The sequence below is a fragment of the Cupressus sempervirens genome, chromosome 3, assembly GCF_028749045.1.
Source record: "Cupressus sempervirens isolate cs-2001-9-10 chromosome 3, ASM2874904v1, whole genome shotgun sequence".
In the NCBI taxonomy this organism is placed as follows: Eukaryota; Viridiplantae; Streptophyta; class Pinopsida; order Cupressales; family Cupressaceae; genus Cupressus; species Cupressus sempervirens.
The window spans coordinates 850,275,803-850,294,479 of record NC_143120.1 but is presented as its reverse complement, the minus strand read 5'-3'; the positions used below and the strand labels follow the sequence as shown (position 1 = coordinate 850,294,479).

At 33.1% G+C, this 18,677-nt stretch overlaps 1 protein-coding gene across 4 annotated transcripts in view; it reads left to right on the top strand.

Annotated features, from left to right (window-relative positions):
• LOC149569448 (kinesin-like protein KIN-12G) overlaps nucleotides 1–18,677 on the top strand; it is a 103,481-nt gene that overhangs the window by 69,744 nt on the left and 15,060 nt on the right. For all 4 annotated transcript variants that reach the window (XR_016362746.1, XM_089822152.1, XM_089822149.1 and 1 more), the window contains exons 18-19: nucleotides 2,351–2,416; nucleotides 3,298–3,377. Coding sequence is in view for 3 of the 4 variants with exons in the window: in XM_089822152.1 (XP_089678278.1) it covers nucleotides 2,351–2,416; nucleotides 3,298–3,377 (146 nt within the window). In the remaining variant the exon portion in view is untranslated. The remainder of the gene's footprint in view (nucleotides 1–2,350; nucleotides 2,417–3,297; nucleotides 3,378–18,677) is intronic.

Genomic DNA, 18,677 nt, shown 5'->3' with positions numbered 1-18,677 from the left:
ATGCTTATAATTGAATTAATATTGGGATTAGAGGTAATTTCCATGTTATTAGTAAGCATATACCTAATCTTTTAATGTTATTGTTACGGATAATTGAAATAGGATTATCTCCAATATTACTATTATTTGATGATTGATAAGAAGCATATGATGTTATCAAGGAGGGACATATATAAATCCAACCTAATGGATTCATCCCATAGAGGGCAGGGGTCAGCGATTCATAAGTAAGCCTTTGGGATGCGGAATTGGACTTGTAAACTTTAAGGGAGTCCTTAGTTGGTATCTAGGCAACTTGGATAACATTCATAGTCTTTGATTTATAAATGAAATAGTAATAACATCGGGTATCATAGGAGAATAGTTACTTACAACTCATAAACAATGATTTTTAGGAGCCTATAAGATTAAAATGACTAAATTGCGCAATATTCATGTCCAACCCTAACAAGGGACATTACATGGTAGCCCTATGCATTCTTATACTATTTGCATAGGCAGTTGGAGTAAATCTGGTAGTGGACTGACAGTTATTTGGTGCCAATTGTCACTAGGTCGTCACATTGACTAGCTCTGTTTGTTAGTTCAAGGAGCGACAATGTGAATTAGTTGGTTTACATTTAGTGCTATCCTTTCTCCTTAGTTTTGATTTTGCAATGCTTTTTGGCCAACCCTCCAAATCCAGCTGGTGACTGCTTCAGATTGCTATGCACATTCAAATTTAACTCCTCTAATTTGTAATGATCAGAGCTTGACAAGGGACTTTGTCAATTCTGTCAGGTCCTCACAACTGTCCAATTTCAACCTTAGGAGGTTCTGCAAATATAAAATATATTGCAAAATGTAGCTGCTTTGATAGTCAGAGATTTATCATAAATGGACACCTTGATATCCTCAAATAATACAGGCAAATCAAACCATAAGATGATGTTAGCAGCATGTAATTGGTGTTTTATTGCGTTACCATGCAGTTTATGTTGAGTACTTCAATGTGACTTGAACAACTATGATTTTGATTTCCAATGCCAACCTTTTCCATACTGTCATGCAACACATCATCGCACAACTATTGAGAAGATCAGATGGCTGTTCACCGGAGAATATCCACATCAATGCCCATGTTGGACGAATAATGGAAGATCACTGAAATGTTTGGGAAGGTTAGATTTGTAAATTAAATAGGTAGCCATGGAGAGAGCCGAGTGGGTGTGTTGGCCTGATTTATGCTGACTATACAGCTTTAATGGTCACTTTCTGGATTATCTATGGAAGCCCAATGAAATGAACTAATGGAGGTTAGTTTTGAAAATTAAAAGAGTGCCAGGAACAAAGGCAAAAATAAGCCCATTGGCCTGACAGCTGTCGTAGTTTTGTGTCCACCCTGAAGTCTTTTGTCCATCAACTGGCAGCAACTAAACTTTCTGGCAACTCTTTTGTGGGCATTGAAGTTTTCCGGGTGAAACATCATGGTTTCCTGGTTAAAGTCAAACACATAATAGCCTATTGGCTAATTAAATTAATTATTAAAAGTAAAATTAATTTTGAACAATTTAAATAGCTACTTTAATTTAATCACTTTCTGAAATTACAGAAAGATTTAATTGTCCTCTTATTGGTCTTGAAATGTGGATGTTGGGACTTTTGTACTACAAGAGAAGCAAGGGTTTATGATTGTTATTTGACTTTGGACTGGATACATCAGAATAATAATTTAAAAAAAAACTTCATAACAAAGAAGCGTTTCAAATCATTCTTTGACAATCCATGTACTTTTTGAGGTATGTGTCTACTGGTTTGTTTTATAATTCATAAGAAACAGACATTTAATTTTACAAATGAAGGCACTGTGACATATTGATCTTTTAATAAATTGAAGCATGTATCTTCTCAATACACAGTTGTTCCTGTATCGTTATTGCTGAAGTTGAAACAGAAAAGAAAGAAGTTGAAATTTATAAAAATTAGATATATAGGACTTTGAAATTGCAGCTAGTTGCAATAGCAAGGAGTCTAAAATAAATCTCAACAATCACATGTAAACTAATGGCCAACTTCAATTTAGATTGATTTTATCTATGAGATGAAAACATTTGTATGTAGAAATATCCTGTACTCACTCTTTACAACTCATAACAATAATTTCTGCCAAGAGTCAGTAAATGTAGATTTCTTCATTTTTATGCTTGAGCTGAGAAGGCTTTTAAAAAATTCTCAGTTACAAAATTCTAACAACTGAATAGTGGTTGTAGGAAAAGTTTCCTTTCAAAAGGTTAAACACCTGTAGTGTAAAGTTACAATTCTTTGAGGACAGATTGTGATTGTGCTGATTAGTTTCCTCTTCATGAAACAGTTAGCTGAACTTCTTGATTGGAAACAGCAGCATGAATTAAGCTCTGGCAAAGGCATGCTTGATCTGGTATGTAAAGATTCTTATTTTGAATTAGTTTACCTTTCTATTTAATAATAGCACCTGACGTATATATTAATGACATCTTTTATATTATATATGAGTCATGTTTCAACAATGCATCAAATTGTGTGATGAATTTTAGGATTCATTTGCATAGTTTTGAGGCAGAATATGTATCAGAAATTTCTATTTGGTGGTTTTCAAGATTAATACATTGCATTTTAGGTATGCTACAAGACCAAGCATTCAGATTTCCTGGGTTATCAGTCTACCCAGTGCTACCATGGCTAAGTACAGTAGAGTGTGTCGACTCAATCAAGCTCATTTAGCTTGCTCTCCAATTTGAACAAACTTCCACAAGTTCTGCAAGTTTCTGTGTTTTAGACAGTTCATTTTGGAACCTTTAGTGTTATTTTAAATGCACAGGGTTTTTCCACAATAGACCAAATTATGTGATGACTTTTGGGAACCTGCATTATTTTGAGAAAATCCACATTGGCCTAAATTTCATTAGTCATGGTTTACTCCAACTAAACTTTAATGAGCATGAATGGTCCACTTTGAAGGTATTGCATTCAAGTGATGGTCATAAGGATGGAGCTCTAGAAATTTCTAATACTATTCTAGCATAAATATGTGTAAATGTGAAGTTGACCTCTCTATCTATTCTGCTTAATTTGCTGGTCCATTTGCAAAATCCTGAACACATACTGTACCTTATGAACCATTTGTTATGGAGCTCACTTGCTTTTTTTTAATATACAAGTGATGTTATTTCAGGACCATTATTTAATTAATCTTGTAGTGAAATAACATGTAGTAGTTTCAATAGAAAAAGGTTCTTCTTGCTGACCAATTTTGTTTATTATATCTTTGCATATCTGCAGGTACAAATGGTTTCTAATGTAGACAAGAAAAGCTGGAACAAATGGATTATGTGCGGAAAGACAAATTCTCAAATGGCTAGGTATGCATAATTCCATTATTATATGTGTAATCAAAGTTTCAAATGTATATTTTGTTGCCTTAATATTTGGGAGGAGAGCCATGAATTAAATATTAGGAAAATGAATTGATAAGTATTTATTTGTTCCAAATTAATTTAAAATTATTCTGTCAATCTCATTAAGTAATGTTGGCAAGTCCTAAAAAACGTGTATCTACGGTTGGTGGGTCCAATAAAACATTAAACAAATACTTCTTAGACAAAAAAACTCTTCTAGAAAAGAGATACTAAAAGTATAATATATCAAGGAGGTTTCATGGGATAATGTCATGTCCCCATTTTAAGATATAATTTTAATAATAATTGAATAAATAATGATAATAAATCATATTCAAGTATAGAAATAAGAAATTAAAATTATATATATAATATATTATCAACAAAATAATATTTAGTATAATATTTAAAACAATTAAATCATAACAAATTTTCAATGAATAAATAAATAAACTTAAATACAAGAGGATATTGTAGAAAGTATGTTATCTTTCTAAATAAGATTTAATAATAAATGATAATAAATATAAAATAGATAAGTAAATAAATAATATAATATAATATAAATTAACTAAATCTAATAAAAAGTCAAGAGATGTAATAAAAAGATGTCTCTTTAAAATTAAGGCATAAAAGGGAGGAGAGTTCATTTTAAAGAGCAGAAGAAGAGAAGAGTTAAATAAGGACTATTAGAAGAAAACAAGTGATTGTATTTTCAAATATTTTCAGTGATGAAAGGATGTGACTCTTTGAAAGGCTTGTAATGATGAATGGTTGTGGCTCTTCAAAAACATTTTAACGATGAAGAGTTATGACTTTTCAAAAGGGTCCCGATTATGAAAGGTTGTGACTTTTTGATAGTAGTGTGATTATGAAGGGTTGTAACTTTTTGGTAGTATTGTGACTTTTCAAAGGACTTTGATTATGAAGTGTTATGACTTTTCCAAAAGATTGTGATTATGAAGGGTTGTGACTTTTCAAAAGGATTGTGGTTATGAAGATTTGCAACTCTTCGAAAAGGACACGGATGATAAATAAAATATGGGAGGATTAAAAAACAATAAAGAAACTAAACTAATATATATTGAATGTTGGCAATTGAAATAATATATATTCTATGAAGGATTATAAAATGAAAAAACTAAAGGGAACCAGAGGCATGTTCATTTGATATGTGTATTTCATAAATAAATACGAATCATTTGGTAGATAAAATTATCAAGATTAAGGATTGAGATGAGAACATTATTGTTCTCATAGAGATCAATTAAGAACTTGGTAGAGAGCATCATTAGAATGTTGAGTTTCTTTTAAGAGAACTCAAAGATTAGAGGACATTCTTGATTGAATGTTAGGATTCCGAATGGAACCCAAAGAGAGATTTATAGAGAATCTCTTAGAGACAATCTATATTGTAATGGTCAAACATATGCATATGTCAGAGATAAGATACTTGGTAAGAGGTGGGATCTCTACTAAGTAGTGTTACTAGAGATCCCAAAGAGGCCTAAGGAAGACGTTCTTTATATGACAATTACCTAATTGAGATACAATTCTTACCAGAGGGTAAGTGGTTTGAGAAGGATCTCTTCCGAAGGATTAGGAAGTGTAGTATGGGTAGTATTTAGATTAATATATACTTAATTGAATATTTTTAATGCGTTTCACATACAATTTTTCTATATTATACTGATGAATGGTTGCAGGTTACAACATTCAAATTTAATCCACAAGAGGGGACATTACAGATATTTGTATTCAAGTGCAATTTTTCATATTCTCGCTAGTGTTACCAATTGTCGGTATCATAATTTAAATCTGCAAACCATTACAATTTTCAAGGGTTTAAACAAGTTAAAGGTTTTAGTCTCTCATGATATTTCAAAGCTATTTTCGTCAATTTCATGGAAGACTTATTTCATCATCTGACTGTTAAGAATATTCGCTTCATGGAAATTGAAGCAAAGTAATGTGTTTAATATATCTAATGATAACTGAATATATTAATCCTGATTACACACACACACACACACACACACACACACATATGTATATATGTACAGATTTATATATATTATTATTTACTTATGCACTCATACTCAAACTTGTATATATATATATATATATAAATTCCTTATCATTATATTCTGAATGCTGATAAGGTAATATTGATCTGATCATATGTTCATTACTTGTATTCACTCTAACATTAACTGATACTATGATTGGACGCTAGCCTTAATTAAGGCTAAGTTTATATTAAGAATTGTAGCACTTGATTGGTGCCTCTTAAAAGGATTTTAGTTATGTGTTGATGTATGGTTACATAGGGTCATACCCCTACGTAAACATACCTCAATACACACACACGCACACACACGTATATTATATGCATTTGTGAGCTTTGAAATATAATCATTAACAAGGCATTACTATCTCAGTAAAACTCAGATCTGCATATTCTATATCTACTTGAATTAAATCAGTACTAAGACATTGAAAAGGAAGATCTTTTCTTATCTACAAATTCAGAATTAAATTGAAGATTGCTCACACAGATAAAATTATATAGTTCAGTTAGTCTCCACCAATAAACGATCATATAAATTTACATGGTATCAAAGCCTAATTGGTAGAGAGACTTCCAAATTTAAATTCTTGAATCAAAAGTGACAACATGTCAAACAACGTTGGAGTAGAGGATAGGTTTGAAGAAGCAACAAATTTCTTCTCATGGAAAATTCGTATTATAACAATTCTTGAAGAATTAGAACTAGAATCATTCATTGAATTAGATATTTCAATACCTGAAGATGAGGCAAAAAATGCTATTTGGAAAAGACGAAATAATAAAGCCACAAAAATCATTGTTGATTGAGTAAAAGATCATATTCTTCCATTCATCTCAAATCTCAAAAAAGCATTCAGGTAATTCAAGACAACTAAGGATACATTTGAAATCAACAACTCAAGCAGATTGATTACATTAAAAAATCAACCGATGAATACAAAAATGAATAAAGGAGAGTCAATTTCATCTTACTTTGGAAAGATTTATGAAATAAAGAATCATCTATCTTCTATTGGAAGCAAAGTATAAGATCAAGCACTATCCATAATAGCAGTTAGAGGATTACTCGTCTTGGAAAGCATTCATCCAAGTTGTTAGCAAACCGACAATACCAGCTTTTGATCAACTAAAAAATGATTGCACATCAAAAGAATCAAGACTAATTTCTAGAGGGATCATTTCAAATCAATAGGGAGAATATCAAGCTCTTTTCTCAGTCTCCAACAACAAAGGGAAGAAGACGAAATTCAATAGAAAGAAATATGATAAAAGGAAAGGAAATAACAATTGCAAAAAAAATGACTTCTCCAAGGTTTAATGTTATAAGTGTGAGAAATTCATACATACCTTTAGAAATTGTCCAGAAAGAGAAAAAATCCTAGCTTCCTTAGCCGAAACAAAAAAGGATGAAAATCTGTTATTCTACTTTGCCCTATCAAGTGAGATGAAATCCAATGAAAATGTATGGATAATAGATAGTGGTGCTTCTTGACATATAATAGGATTCAAAAATAAGTTTGAAACTTTTGGAAATTATCTTACTGAAGGAATCAACATTGCAGACAGCTCCACCTATCCAGTAAAAGGAATTGGGACCTATTCTATACAACTAAGAATTGGGGTTACTCTTAAATTGAAAGATGTTCTTTTTGTACCAGACATAAAAAGAAACCTAGTATTGATCCCTGGACTTGCTGATAAAGGGTTTCAAGTCACCTTCAATGAAGACAAAATATTGTACTGGCCTAAAAACACTAATCTCAAGAATGCTATAACCATATGCACTAGAGATGGGACTCTATATAAACTATGCAACGTTCCAAAGCAAGCTCTAAGCCACAAAGTAATAAATTCTAATGAAGTATGACATAGAAGGCTCAAACATATTAGATTCAGTTCACTTCCAAATGTAGAAAAAATCACCATTGGAATACCTAGTGTAAATTCAAAACATGTAGGCACTTGTAAAGGATGTGCACTAGGAAAGAATTTAAAAAGAACTTTTCCTCCTAGTGAACACAAGTCTAAATCAATTTTAGAACTAGTTCACTTTGACTTTTGTGGACCTATGCCAACACTTCCTCTAGTAGGATTCTCTTACTACATAATATTCGTTGATGATTTCTCTAAGAAAACTTGGATATATTTTTTAAAGGTCAAAGAATCAAATAAGGTCTTATCAAAATTTAAAGAATTCAAAGAAATTGTGGAAAATCAAATGTCAAAAATAATTAAAACTCTAAGATCAGACAATGGAGGAGAATATATCTCTAAAAATTTCAAAGTTTTTTGTACCTCTGTTGGGATTAAGAGGGAGTATACTGTACTTTATAATCCTCAACAGAATGGGGTAGTGGAAAGAAAAAATAGAACCATTGTTGAAGTAGCAAATGCCATGCTTCATGAACAAAATTTACTCTTCTTATTCTGGGCAGAGGCCACCAATACTACTGTATACATTCAAATTAAATGTCCACACTCAATTCTAGAAAACATAACTCTTGAAGAAGTCTTTACAAGAATTAATCTTGACTTAAGTCATCTTAGAATAATTGGTTGCCCTGTTTGCATTCATATACCTAAAGATGAAAGAATGAAGTTAGAACCATCGAGGAAGAAGGGAATATTTGTCGGGTACAGTGAAAACTCCAAAGGGTATAGAGTTTATGTACTTGGACAAAGATATGTTGAAGTAAGTAGAGATGCCATATTTGAAGAAAACACTATTTTAAAACTAGCAACAAGCACAAAAGATGAGCCCATCATAGACTTGGATGAAAATCTACAAACTGAAATTCAGAGGGAGAACATATCAGAAGAAAATGAACCATTACTAGATACAAAAAATAGAGACATCTCTAATATGAAAAAAAGGCCATTATGAGCAAGGAAAATGATTGAAGAAAATAATGTTGAGCTAGATGAAATTTCCAAGGAAAGCAAGAAAACTAGAAACAAATCTTGTTATACTGCTGTAGTAACTGAGCTTACTAAATTTGAACCATCAATTGTTGAAGAAGCACTAACTTGTCAAGCTTGGAAAAATGCTATGATTGAAGAATATCAATCTATACTACAAAATGATGTTTGGGATATTGTACTTAGATCAAAAGTCAAATCTGTTGTTTCATCAAAGTGGTTATACAAAATGAAATATGCTTCAAATGGCAATATTAAAAAACATAAAGCAAGGTTTGTTGCTTGAGGTTTTTCTCAGAAGGCAAGTATTGATTATGAGGAAACCTTTGCTCTAGTTGTTCGATACACTTCAGTAAGAACAATTATTGCAATTGCAACATCCAAAGGATGGAAGATACATCAAATGGATGTCAAGATCACATTTTTGAAAGGTGTCATTAATGAAGAAGTATATGTTGAACAACTTGAAGGTTTTGTTATAAAAAATAAGAATCTATATGTATGTAAACTCAAGAAAGCTCTCTATGGCCTCAAACAAGCACCTCGAGCTTGGTATGAAAGGATAGCTAGCTATCTCACCAAAGTAGGATACTCAAAGAACGAAGCAAATCCTAACATCTACTTCAAAATTTCTAATGATGACATGTTATTACTTGTTTTATATGTTGATGATCTACTGATAACAGGTGATGATCACTTAATTGAAAGATGCACACAAGATCTTATAGCTGAATTTGAAATAAATGATCTCAACCTACTACACTATTTTTTGGGCCTAGAGGTATGTCAAAAGAAAGATCACATTTTTCTAAATCAAGGGAAGTACACTTAGGACATCTTGATTAGATTTGGAATGATGGACATCAAACCTCTAGGAACTCCGATAGAAGCTAATCTACACAAACTAAAAGAAGAATTTGTGAATTTTGGGGCTATTGATCCCACTCTTTACAGACATATCATTGGATCACTTATGTACTTAGTAAATACTAGACCTAATATTTGCTATGCCACAAATGTCTAAAGTCATTTCATGTGTGAACCAAAGAAGATTCATTTGATGGTTGCTAAGCATATTTTGAGATATCTACGGGGCAGTATTGGTCTTGGTTTGAAGTACAAGAATTTAGGTATTTAACTTGAGGCATATATTGATTCTGATTGGGTTGGATGGTCCATAAACCATAAGAGTACTAAAGGATGTTGTTTTAGTCTTGGGTCAACAATAAAATAATGGTTTAGTAGAAAACAACCTACAGTTGCCTCGAGTTCCACCGAAGCCAAATATATGCTAGCCTCCATGGGAGTCCGCAAAGCAGTATGGCAAAGAAAGCTATTATTTGGACTCTATGGAAAACAACTAGATCCCACAGTGATTCATTGTGATAACCAGAGCTCCATCAAACTTTTTGCTAATCCTGTTTTCCAAAATCGATCAAAGCACATTGAGACACCTTATCACTACATTCGAGACATGGTCGACAAAAATGTTATCAAGCTGATTTACATCAGCACCAATGAGCAAAATGTTGACATTTGTACTGAGCCTCTTGCAAGGTTGAAAATATAGTACTTAAGAGATAAACTTGGTATGACAAATTTGTAAATTCATTGTTTTATATATATTCATGAATAAAATTAGATGTTTGCAAACTTGTGTTATGAAAGGTGACAACCTTTCTTATGTGTAAGATCACTATTGTAAGGTGATGACCTTATTTATAGTTGATCTATCTTCTAACACCAAAAGTGTTGAAGTATGTGTTATCATTGTTCTTCGGGCCGGATTTTGCCGGCCAAATATTAAATATTTAACAGAAATCTGCAGAAATCACAATAGTTTACACTACTCAAATGTGGATATTAGTGGACCATCCTTTATTCCAAGGTGTTGCTTAAAATTGTGTCCTTGTAAGGAGTGTAGCTTTCAATTTTAAAGTAGTGATGCTTTTGAGACTTGAATATTTTTGTTTTTGCAAATAATGAACATGAAACATCTAAAAATATCTAGTTTATTTTCAATTATACATATTACGACATACATACAAACATACATTTATACCGTCAGTCTATTTTTTTTTTCTATACCAAATTTTAATACTAGTACTTGAACTGGTAACTTAGCTGATTAGATTTTCTATTTTCTAAATGATTTTCTCTACATAAAATCATGGGATGTAGTCAACCACACTAAATTGTCCCACTTGAAGATCCTCAAATAGTAAGATCCAAATCTTTTGTATGAAACTGAAAAATTATAATCCAAAGGATTGCTTTACCATTTGTTGTTGTCATAATTTACATCTACAATTTATTAAAATGTTTAAGGATCTAAACAATTTGAAGATTTAATGGTGGACCTAAGAAATGTCTCTTCAGTGCTTGATCAAGAGATTACCCTGCAGTCTTTTATACCTCAGGGGCATACTTCGGACCAGCTCATTACTGCCTTTTTCTCTCCCTTATCTCCTCCATAGGGTTTGAAAAGGCTTTCGGTACTTCTCATTCAAGATCGGTTAGAGACTACACCAATCTCTCCAAGCAACAACAATCCTACAACGACTCTACATGGCTTCTAAGACTATGGATAGTTCACAGGTTTACCCCTCTATTACTGATTTCTTTGTGACAAGGAAGGACTATTAATCTTTACCTTGTCTTCTTTCTTGTTTTGTGTATTGCTTTTGTTTCTTCTTTGCCACCATATGATGCTTTTGCTTTGGCCGGCTCTTCTGATTGTATGCTCAGTTCCATAAACCTTGTTGGTTTTTTGTGGACATTAATATTATCTTATCTTAGCTTATCTTCATATTCAAAAGAGATTTTTGGTGACTTAATAGGATATTTGTTTCAACATCTAACCACTCAAAGACATTATTAAGCACAAAATGTGTTGAATAATCAGCGAGTTTGTGCTGACCATTATATTGTTATGGTAAATCGATGTTGTAGTTTTAAAAAGAGGAGATGAAAGCTCCTTATATAAATATACAAAGACAATGTTTCTAAAAGAAACAATTGTGAACTGAAGATGGAAATAGAAACTACTTAATAAACTAAAGACTAACTAAGATGACCATTAAATAAACATTATAATATTTTAATACCCTCGCTTAATGGTCATTGTCTAATTGTTGTCTTTTGGTCACAAATTTTAGAAAATATGCTGTTGCTGAGACCTTACTAGGATTTGCAAAATCTTAATGACCAAGAGGCCAAAATTCATCCATAAAAGACCAGAGAAAGGTGTCCCATTTTTTGAAACGCTTTGCAATAAGAGCAAAGAGCTTGCTATAGACTTTGCCACTGAGATAAGTCTTTCACTAACCCTCTTAGAATGAGAGAAACATCTAACCAGATATCATCACAAAATATCCAACTTCATGCTGGATAATGGAGCTGCTCTTCCCTAGGGACAGAGAAACATTGAGAACAACTAGCAGGATTTTTTAGGAGAACAATTGACGAAAACCCAATAAAATTTTTGAGGTGAAAAATTGATCAAAACCCAACATGATTTTTGAGGTAAAAATCAATCAAAACCAAGAGAATCCAAGACAAGGATAATAGAATACAAAACTTTGTTTTTGACTGAATAGTTAAGTTTTTGAAAGATCCCTGATGGATCTCTTCCACTGATCTACTGTAATTTTATATTTTTAAATTTGGTTTTCCTATTTATTAAAATTTTCTTGCAAAGCTAGACAGAAGTTGCAGAATGGTTTGATAGTTTTATATTTTTTATGATATTTCAATAAGTAATAATAGAAGTACAGTAACATGAACCAATTCTGAAAATGTATTCCAAATACATTTAAAGCAAAGTCGCTTGAAGTAGATTTTCTTTGAATATACACCTAATATGTAACCGGATGAAGATTTACAATAATATCTAGATGATTACAACCAAGAATAAAACCAACCTAAAGGCGTGAAGGTGAAATATGAGCCCAGAAGGAAGCTACGGCTAGAATCTAGCTCTCAAATGTTGTATGTGGAAAAGTAGATGGCTGTCAGGTGCGGCCGTACAGCTGCAAAGTGCCCACATGTGGGTAAAATACCCACACCCCAGCTAAAACTTTGACTTAGTATTGTGTTCCCCAGAAGAAACAATGCACAATCTCCAAGATGCTTTTGATTGCAAGAATCTAGATCACTGTTTTGGGGGCTACATCCCAAACAGGCAAAGCAAGTGGGTTTGGCGTCCTAGACGCTAAAAGTTCAATTAGAGCCCAAAACACAAATCCAAGATGTAATATGTCAATAATGCATTCAAACTTTGTCTTTACCTCCTTATAACCCACCAAACTTAGCTCGAACCTGTTGTGAGGTCCTCACACCATCGTCCCAAAATTTTTGGGGACCCCCTTTTATTTGATTGTCTTGGCAAATTTTTGAGTTTTGAAAATTTTAAGCCTTGGACACCTTTAGGCCAGTGGGAGGGACTTAGCTTATTTTTCACCCGGTTTCAACTTGATTTTCCAGAGCAACCAATTTCATCCTTAGGCAGAACAAAATTTTAAAGAGCAATATTTGGCAGGATAAAATTGTAAATTTGTACTTAGACATTTTCCTTTGAAAATCCGGATATACTTGTGTGAATTTGAATAATCTTTCAAAAGGAAAATTTTTTGTTAGACTTAAGTTTTGGAAAGTCTCAAATTTTTCTTTGGTGAAAATTTTAATTTTATTGAAATGAGGCTAAATTGCAAAAATCGGTTTTTGGCTTTAGAAGATATTTTATTTTATTTTTGTCAAATTTTTTTATTGACATAGCAAAATCGGTTTGGGTAAAAATTGCAAAAAATTGGCTTTAATAGATTAAAATTGCTTTGAAATATTTTTGCCTTTAATGAAATTGGTAATTTAAGATTGAAAAAGGGCTTTTGGTTAGCCAAAATCCAATTTTAATGACGTATTAATTACTAAATCTTTATTAAATGGAAATATTTAACATCTCCAAGGCACCATTTAATTTCCTTTTGCAATTTAGAACTAATTGGCAATTTTCATTTTGGCAAAATTAATATTTAGCTAAGTATTTAATTGTGGGCCATAATTTTGCATTAATTATTGGTTTTTTTGCTCCCAAGGTCCAAGTTGGCTAGCTTGGGGGGAGTAAGAAAGTTGGGTATAAGAGGAGGCCTCTCTCTCATTTCTTCCTCACTTCTCACTTCTCCTTCTCAAGGTGTTGGCGATTTTGCAAGAGCAGATCTGCACTCTTCTTGCTTGGCGAATTTTGTGGAAGGCGAAATTTGTGAGAGCCGAATTTTGTGGAGGGCAAAATTTGTGGGAGCTGAAATTTGTGGAAGATAAAATTCTGATTTTTGCAAGAGGTTGCGATTTTTGCCCTAGGTTGGGTAATTTTATTTGGAGGTGAATTGCATGATAAATTTTGATTTGCAAGTGGGTTTGAAGTTCTTGAGGTCTAGTCCTAATTCCGAAAAGTCGCTATACAATTATTGGTTAAGGTGAATTTTCATCATCTAGAGTTGCAAAGGGTCCTTAAGCTGACATCCTTCTTTTGTTGTAGTCTAAGGATTGCTTCCCTTGGTTCTACTTGCCTTCTGGTCCACCACTCTACCATCTCGTAATAGGGCGACGAGTATGGAGGATGTTAGTGCAAGTAAGAATCCCAAGTGGACAAACACTAAGAAAGACAAAGAGGATATGATGCCCAAAACACCCTTCTTCTCGAAAATGAAGAGAATAACTGACACTAATATCGGTATAGTGGACATGATATAGATGAAGGACAAACTAAAGGAAGGACAATCCCCCTTGGCTATTGGTAAAGGTAATTTCAAATTATTTAGAGTTGAAAGGGGTCTTTAAGAGGATTTCTCTCTTTCGTTCTAGTCTAAGGATTGCCTCCTTTGGTTCTGCTAGTCTAATTGTCCACCACTTTACCATCTCATAATAGGGCGACGAGATGGAGGATGTTACTACAAGCAAGAATCCTAAGGGGACAAACACTAAGAAAGACAAAGAGGATATGATGCCCAAAACACCCTTCTTCTCGAAAATTAGGCAAATAACCAATACCAATGGCGGTACCATAAAAGGATATACAAAAGGTAGTTGCACATCACAGCCCAAGTGTCGACACTTCTATTTCAACCATGATGAGGGATGTTGGGGTGGCACTTGATTTTGAGGATATCAGAGAAAAGGATGTCAACGAGACGGATTTTGGATTGACGTTGGATGAGTTAGAAAAGGTTGCTATCAAGAAGAAGCATTTGGGCACCCTTTCCTCTCTCAATGCTTTTATTGGATTTGCGAAAGAATATGAGAAGGATCATGAAAAGATACTGCAAGCAACAAGCAACATGGTGAAGTCAACGAAACTCAAGACGAAGCACACACCTTGTCCTCCTATGGAAGAAGTTAACGAAAGGCTAGCTAAGTTCATTGCCTTAGCTAAGAAAATGAAAGAAAAGGGATGAGTTATATTAGAAGATCATTTGATGTAGCCCAAGTGGCAATTTCTCTTTCTTCTAAAATAGGACAAGTGTCTATTTCTGATTGGCCACCATTTTGGTGCCTTCTCATTGGTTGTCATTTTTTGCACTTTTTTCATTGGTCCATTGATGAGGTGGTGTTTTCTCATTGGCCGATGGGGTGACAACCCTAATTAGGGTTTTGAGGATGCAATCTAGATTGTTGATCTTGTTTTGATCTCCACTGTCCGTTGTATTTTTGGCCCCTATATAAGGCCATTTGCTCTCATTTGTAAAGTGTTGGAGAAATTGTTGCGAAGATAATACCAAAATTGCTCTCTTCTTCATTGGTGTGATTTGCATGTTGATTAAGAACATTGGGTGTTATTGCATGTTTTCTACTTCTACATAGTTAGATTTCTTTTCAAGTTGTTGAAGCAAATTTCATTCCAAATTGTTTAAGAAAGAGTAAAGTAGATGGATAGTTGTATGGTAGCATTGGTAAGTGTTTGATAGGGGTCAATACTAGAACACTAGCATCCTAGCGGCTGCTTGGGAAGCTTTGTGTGGCAAACTAGTTTATTATTCTTTCGAATCATTGCACCTGTGGAAATGAGGCTGCCGGTCAGCTCTCATTAGGTTTGATCCTCGTCCATTTGTTAACCTTCCATTTATAAGAGTAGGAGTAGAATAGTGAGTAGTTGGGTAGTCGAAGTTTAGAGGAGGAAGTTAGGGAAGTAGGTCAAGTATCAGAACACATCCATTCACCTTCCACCACCATCGCTTTCCCATCAACATCATCATCGGCAGACTCAATCTCCATCATCACCACCATCAACATTATCTGCCTCTGCACATTTCACAAACCGAGCCACCATCACCTTCACCTCATCAAAGTCCAAGTCACCCTCAACAATTTGCATAAGGACGCCTACGTGATTACCAACAAATCATATCGATAAAATTGAGCAAGTATCCACAAGAGTAAGGAAAATTGGAGTTATTCTCATATCCCATGAGCAATAATTTTTCAAGAGAGGAATTGTATGTTTGATACTCCGTATCAAATGTTCAATTGATAATATGTTATGTAAGTGATACAAAAAATCGCATCAACAGAACCCTAAAAGTATCCCCATGTGGTGTTGAGTTATAAAATAATATATTTCTCATTTTTAAAGCGGTCAAGTATCCAAAAAATGACATTTTTCCCAATAGAAAGAAATCCGTTCACCAAAATGCTCTAAGTCAAAAGAAAAATATTTAGAAAAGTTCAAGACCTTTCCAACGAGCTATTACACCAAGGGATATTAACCTAGATGAGGCCAAAAAACCCCTTATTACTCCAAAATGGCTATAACTTAGCCTTATTTAAATTATTAAAATGCTAACTTAAGAGAATATTTAAATATATTAAAATATTTCTCAAATGGCGAACTGATAGCCAAAACACCTCTACAAGGCGAAATTGATCTCCTCACCTCCTGTGATTGATGCCGAATAATTTGAAATAACTGACAGTCTCATCCCTCAAAAATAGGGATACTCCTAAAAAATGGGAATGTCTCTGAATCTTCCGAAACTGAAACCATAGAATGATCTCATAGAGACCCAAGAATGTAACCCATCTCCACCTCCTAAAATGTAGGAAACTCCTACAATTAAGGAACTGTTCTCAACTGCTCTCCTAATGTCTGAAACTCCAGATCCGAATATTGTGTACCCTAACTGAGTACCTAAACACCATTGCCAGCCTACGAGACTCTAATGATAGGCCAACTCTATCGTCTTTGATGTCCAATCTAGAAAAGGGACATGACAGTTTTGAGGAAACATTATAAACCCACAAAGGAATCCCATGCAATTTTGCGAATTAAAAAATAAATTTTTTTTTGAAGGGAAAATTTTTGAAAATCCATTAGAATTTTTTTCAAGGAAAAAAATTATGAAAGCCTGCCAATTTTTTTAAGGGCAACAAAGCACGAGACTTCGCATGGTAAATCAACATGTGCAAGCAACATGCAAGCAGATGCAAGTAGATGCAAGCAACATGCAACCCTAAAATACCAGAGACTTTTACTTCAACCAAGAAATTATGGGATCAAAACACATAAGTAGGCTTGTGAATTCTAGCAAAAACCCTCGAAGACGAACCACAAAAGTTTTATAAAATACCTTTAATGATTTTTATTTCTAAAAATTGTAAAACAAAGTTCGAGAAAAAAATGCAGATCAAAAGAGGCTCAAATTTTCCTTTAAAAAATTGCTAAATTTAATGAAATCCCCTCCACCTGCTCTAATACCATGTTATGATAAATTGATGTTGTTGTAGTTGAAAAAACAAAGGAGGTGAAAGCTCCTCAGATAGATTTACGAAGACGATGTTTCTAAAAGAAACAATCGTGAACTAAAGATGGAAATAGAAACTACTTAATAAATTAAAAACTAACTAAGATGACTATTAAAGAAACATTATAATATTTTAATATATATAAATACCAAATTAAATAAATTTTTCCATCCCCAACATTGAATATTTTTTAAATTTAGTTCCTCTATAATAGGTGCAAATTAGAATAAGTTACAATATTGAAATGTGGAGTTTGTGGGATCATCTTTCATCCTAAACTAATTCACATAATTGCGTCTTTGCAAGGAGTGTAACTTTCAGTTTTGATGCACAAATGTTGTTGAAACTTGAGATTTAATTATTTTTATTTTTGTGAAGTATGAATCCGAGGCATTTAAATATTTTTGCTTATTCCTTATTATGAATATAATTTGTAATAATTTATAGTTTTGCATATGCACGTACATACACATATATTATTTTGTCCATACCCACAATTTTTTTTTGCCATATTGAATTCAAATATCTATACTCAAACCCATACCCAAAATACTAAACTAGCTGATTAGATTTTCTAATTTTCTAAATGGATAACTCTATATTATGGTAAAATCATGAGGACTTATTTTCAAAAGAAAACTCAAAGAGACCTTAGAAATTGGAAATCATCCCGTTAGCTTTAATCTTGATGAGGGTTAGGCTCTGAGTAGTGCTTGATCTCTATTGCTTACCAATCTTAGAAACTTTTGCCTTCCACTTGCACTTGCTCCTCATTTGTTGTTTTGAGCTCTTGGGTGGTTAGGTTTACATTATTTAGTTGCTTTACATTATTTAGTTGTGTCTTCCCTTGGCTTTATAATGTCCCCTATTCGATTATCTTGTAATATCATGATGTTCTAGAAAACTTTATTTTCAAGACAATTCTTCCCAATAAATCCTTGAAGATGTGAATTTTGTTCCTAACATTATGAGAGATTTTTCTAATTGAGCAATTATAAGGATAATAATGTCTATTGGAATTTACATCTTAGCTTGGGGACTAATATGTTTATGGGATGTAGAATAGAGTTGACAATATAATATAAGGAAGTGCTTTTATTTTAATGTATTTATCTGTTGACCTTAATGTTTCAGCATTGATCACTATTAACATTCTTTGATGAATGCTATCAGTATAAAATTATAAATGACGTAGTAGAAGGCAGGAGAATCTCCAAAGGAGAAGTCCTAGCCACCAACAAATAAACACACAACAGAAACACAATGCAAGAAATAAGATTTGATACCAACCACAACTCCTTGTTCATAAAATAACTGTTTACATGCAATGTAGCAGGCTCTAAAGCCTTTCTAGTTATGGCCAAATACAAATCAAGTAATAGTTTTGCAAGCTCCTCAAGATCCAATCCAAACCCTAGCTAGTCTAGATCTGTAACACAACAACACTCTAGTAGAAACCTCCAACAAGATCTAAACTTGTG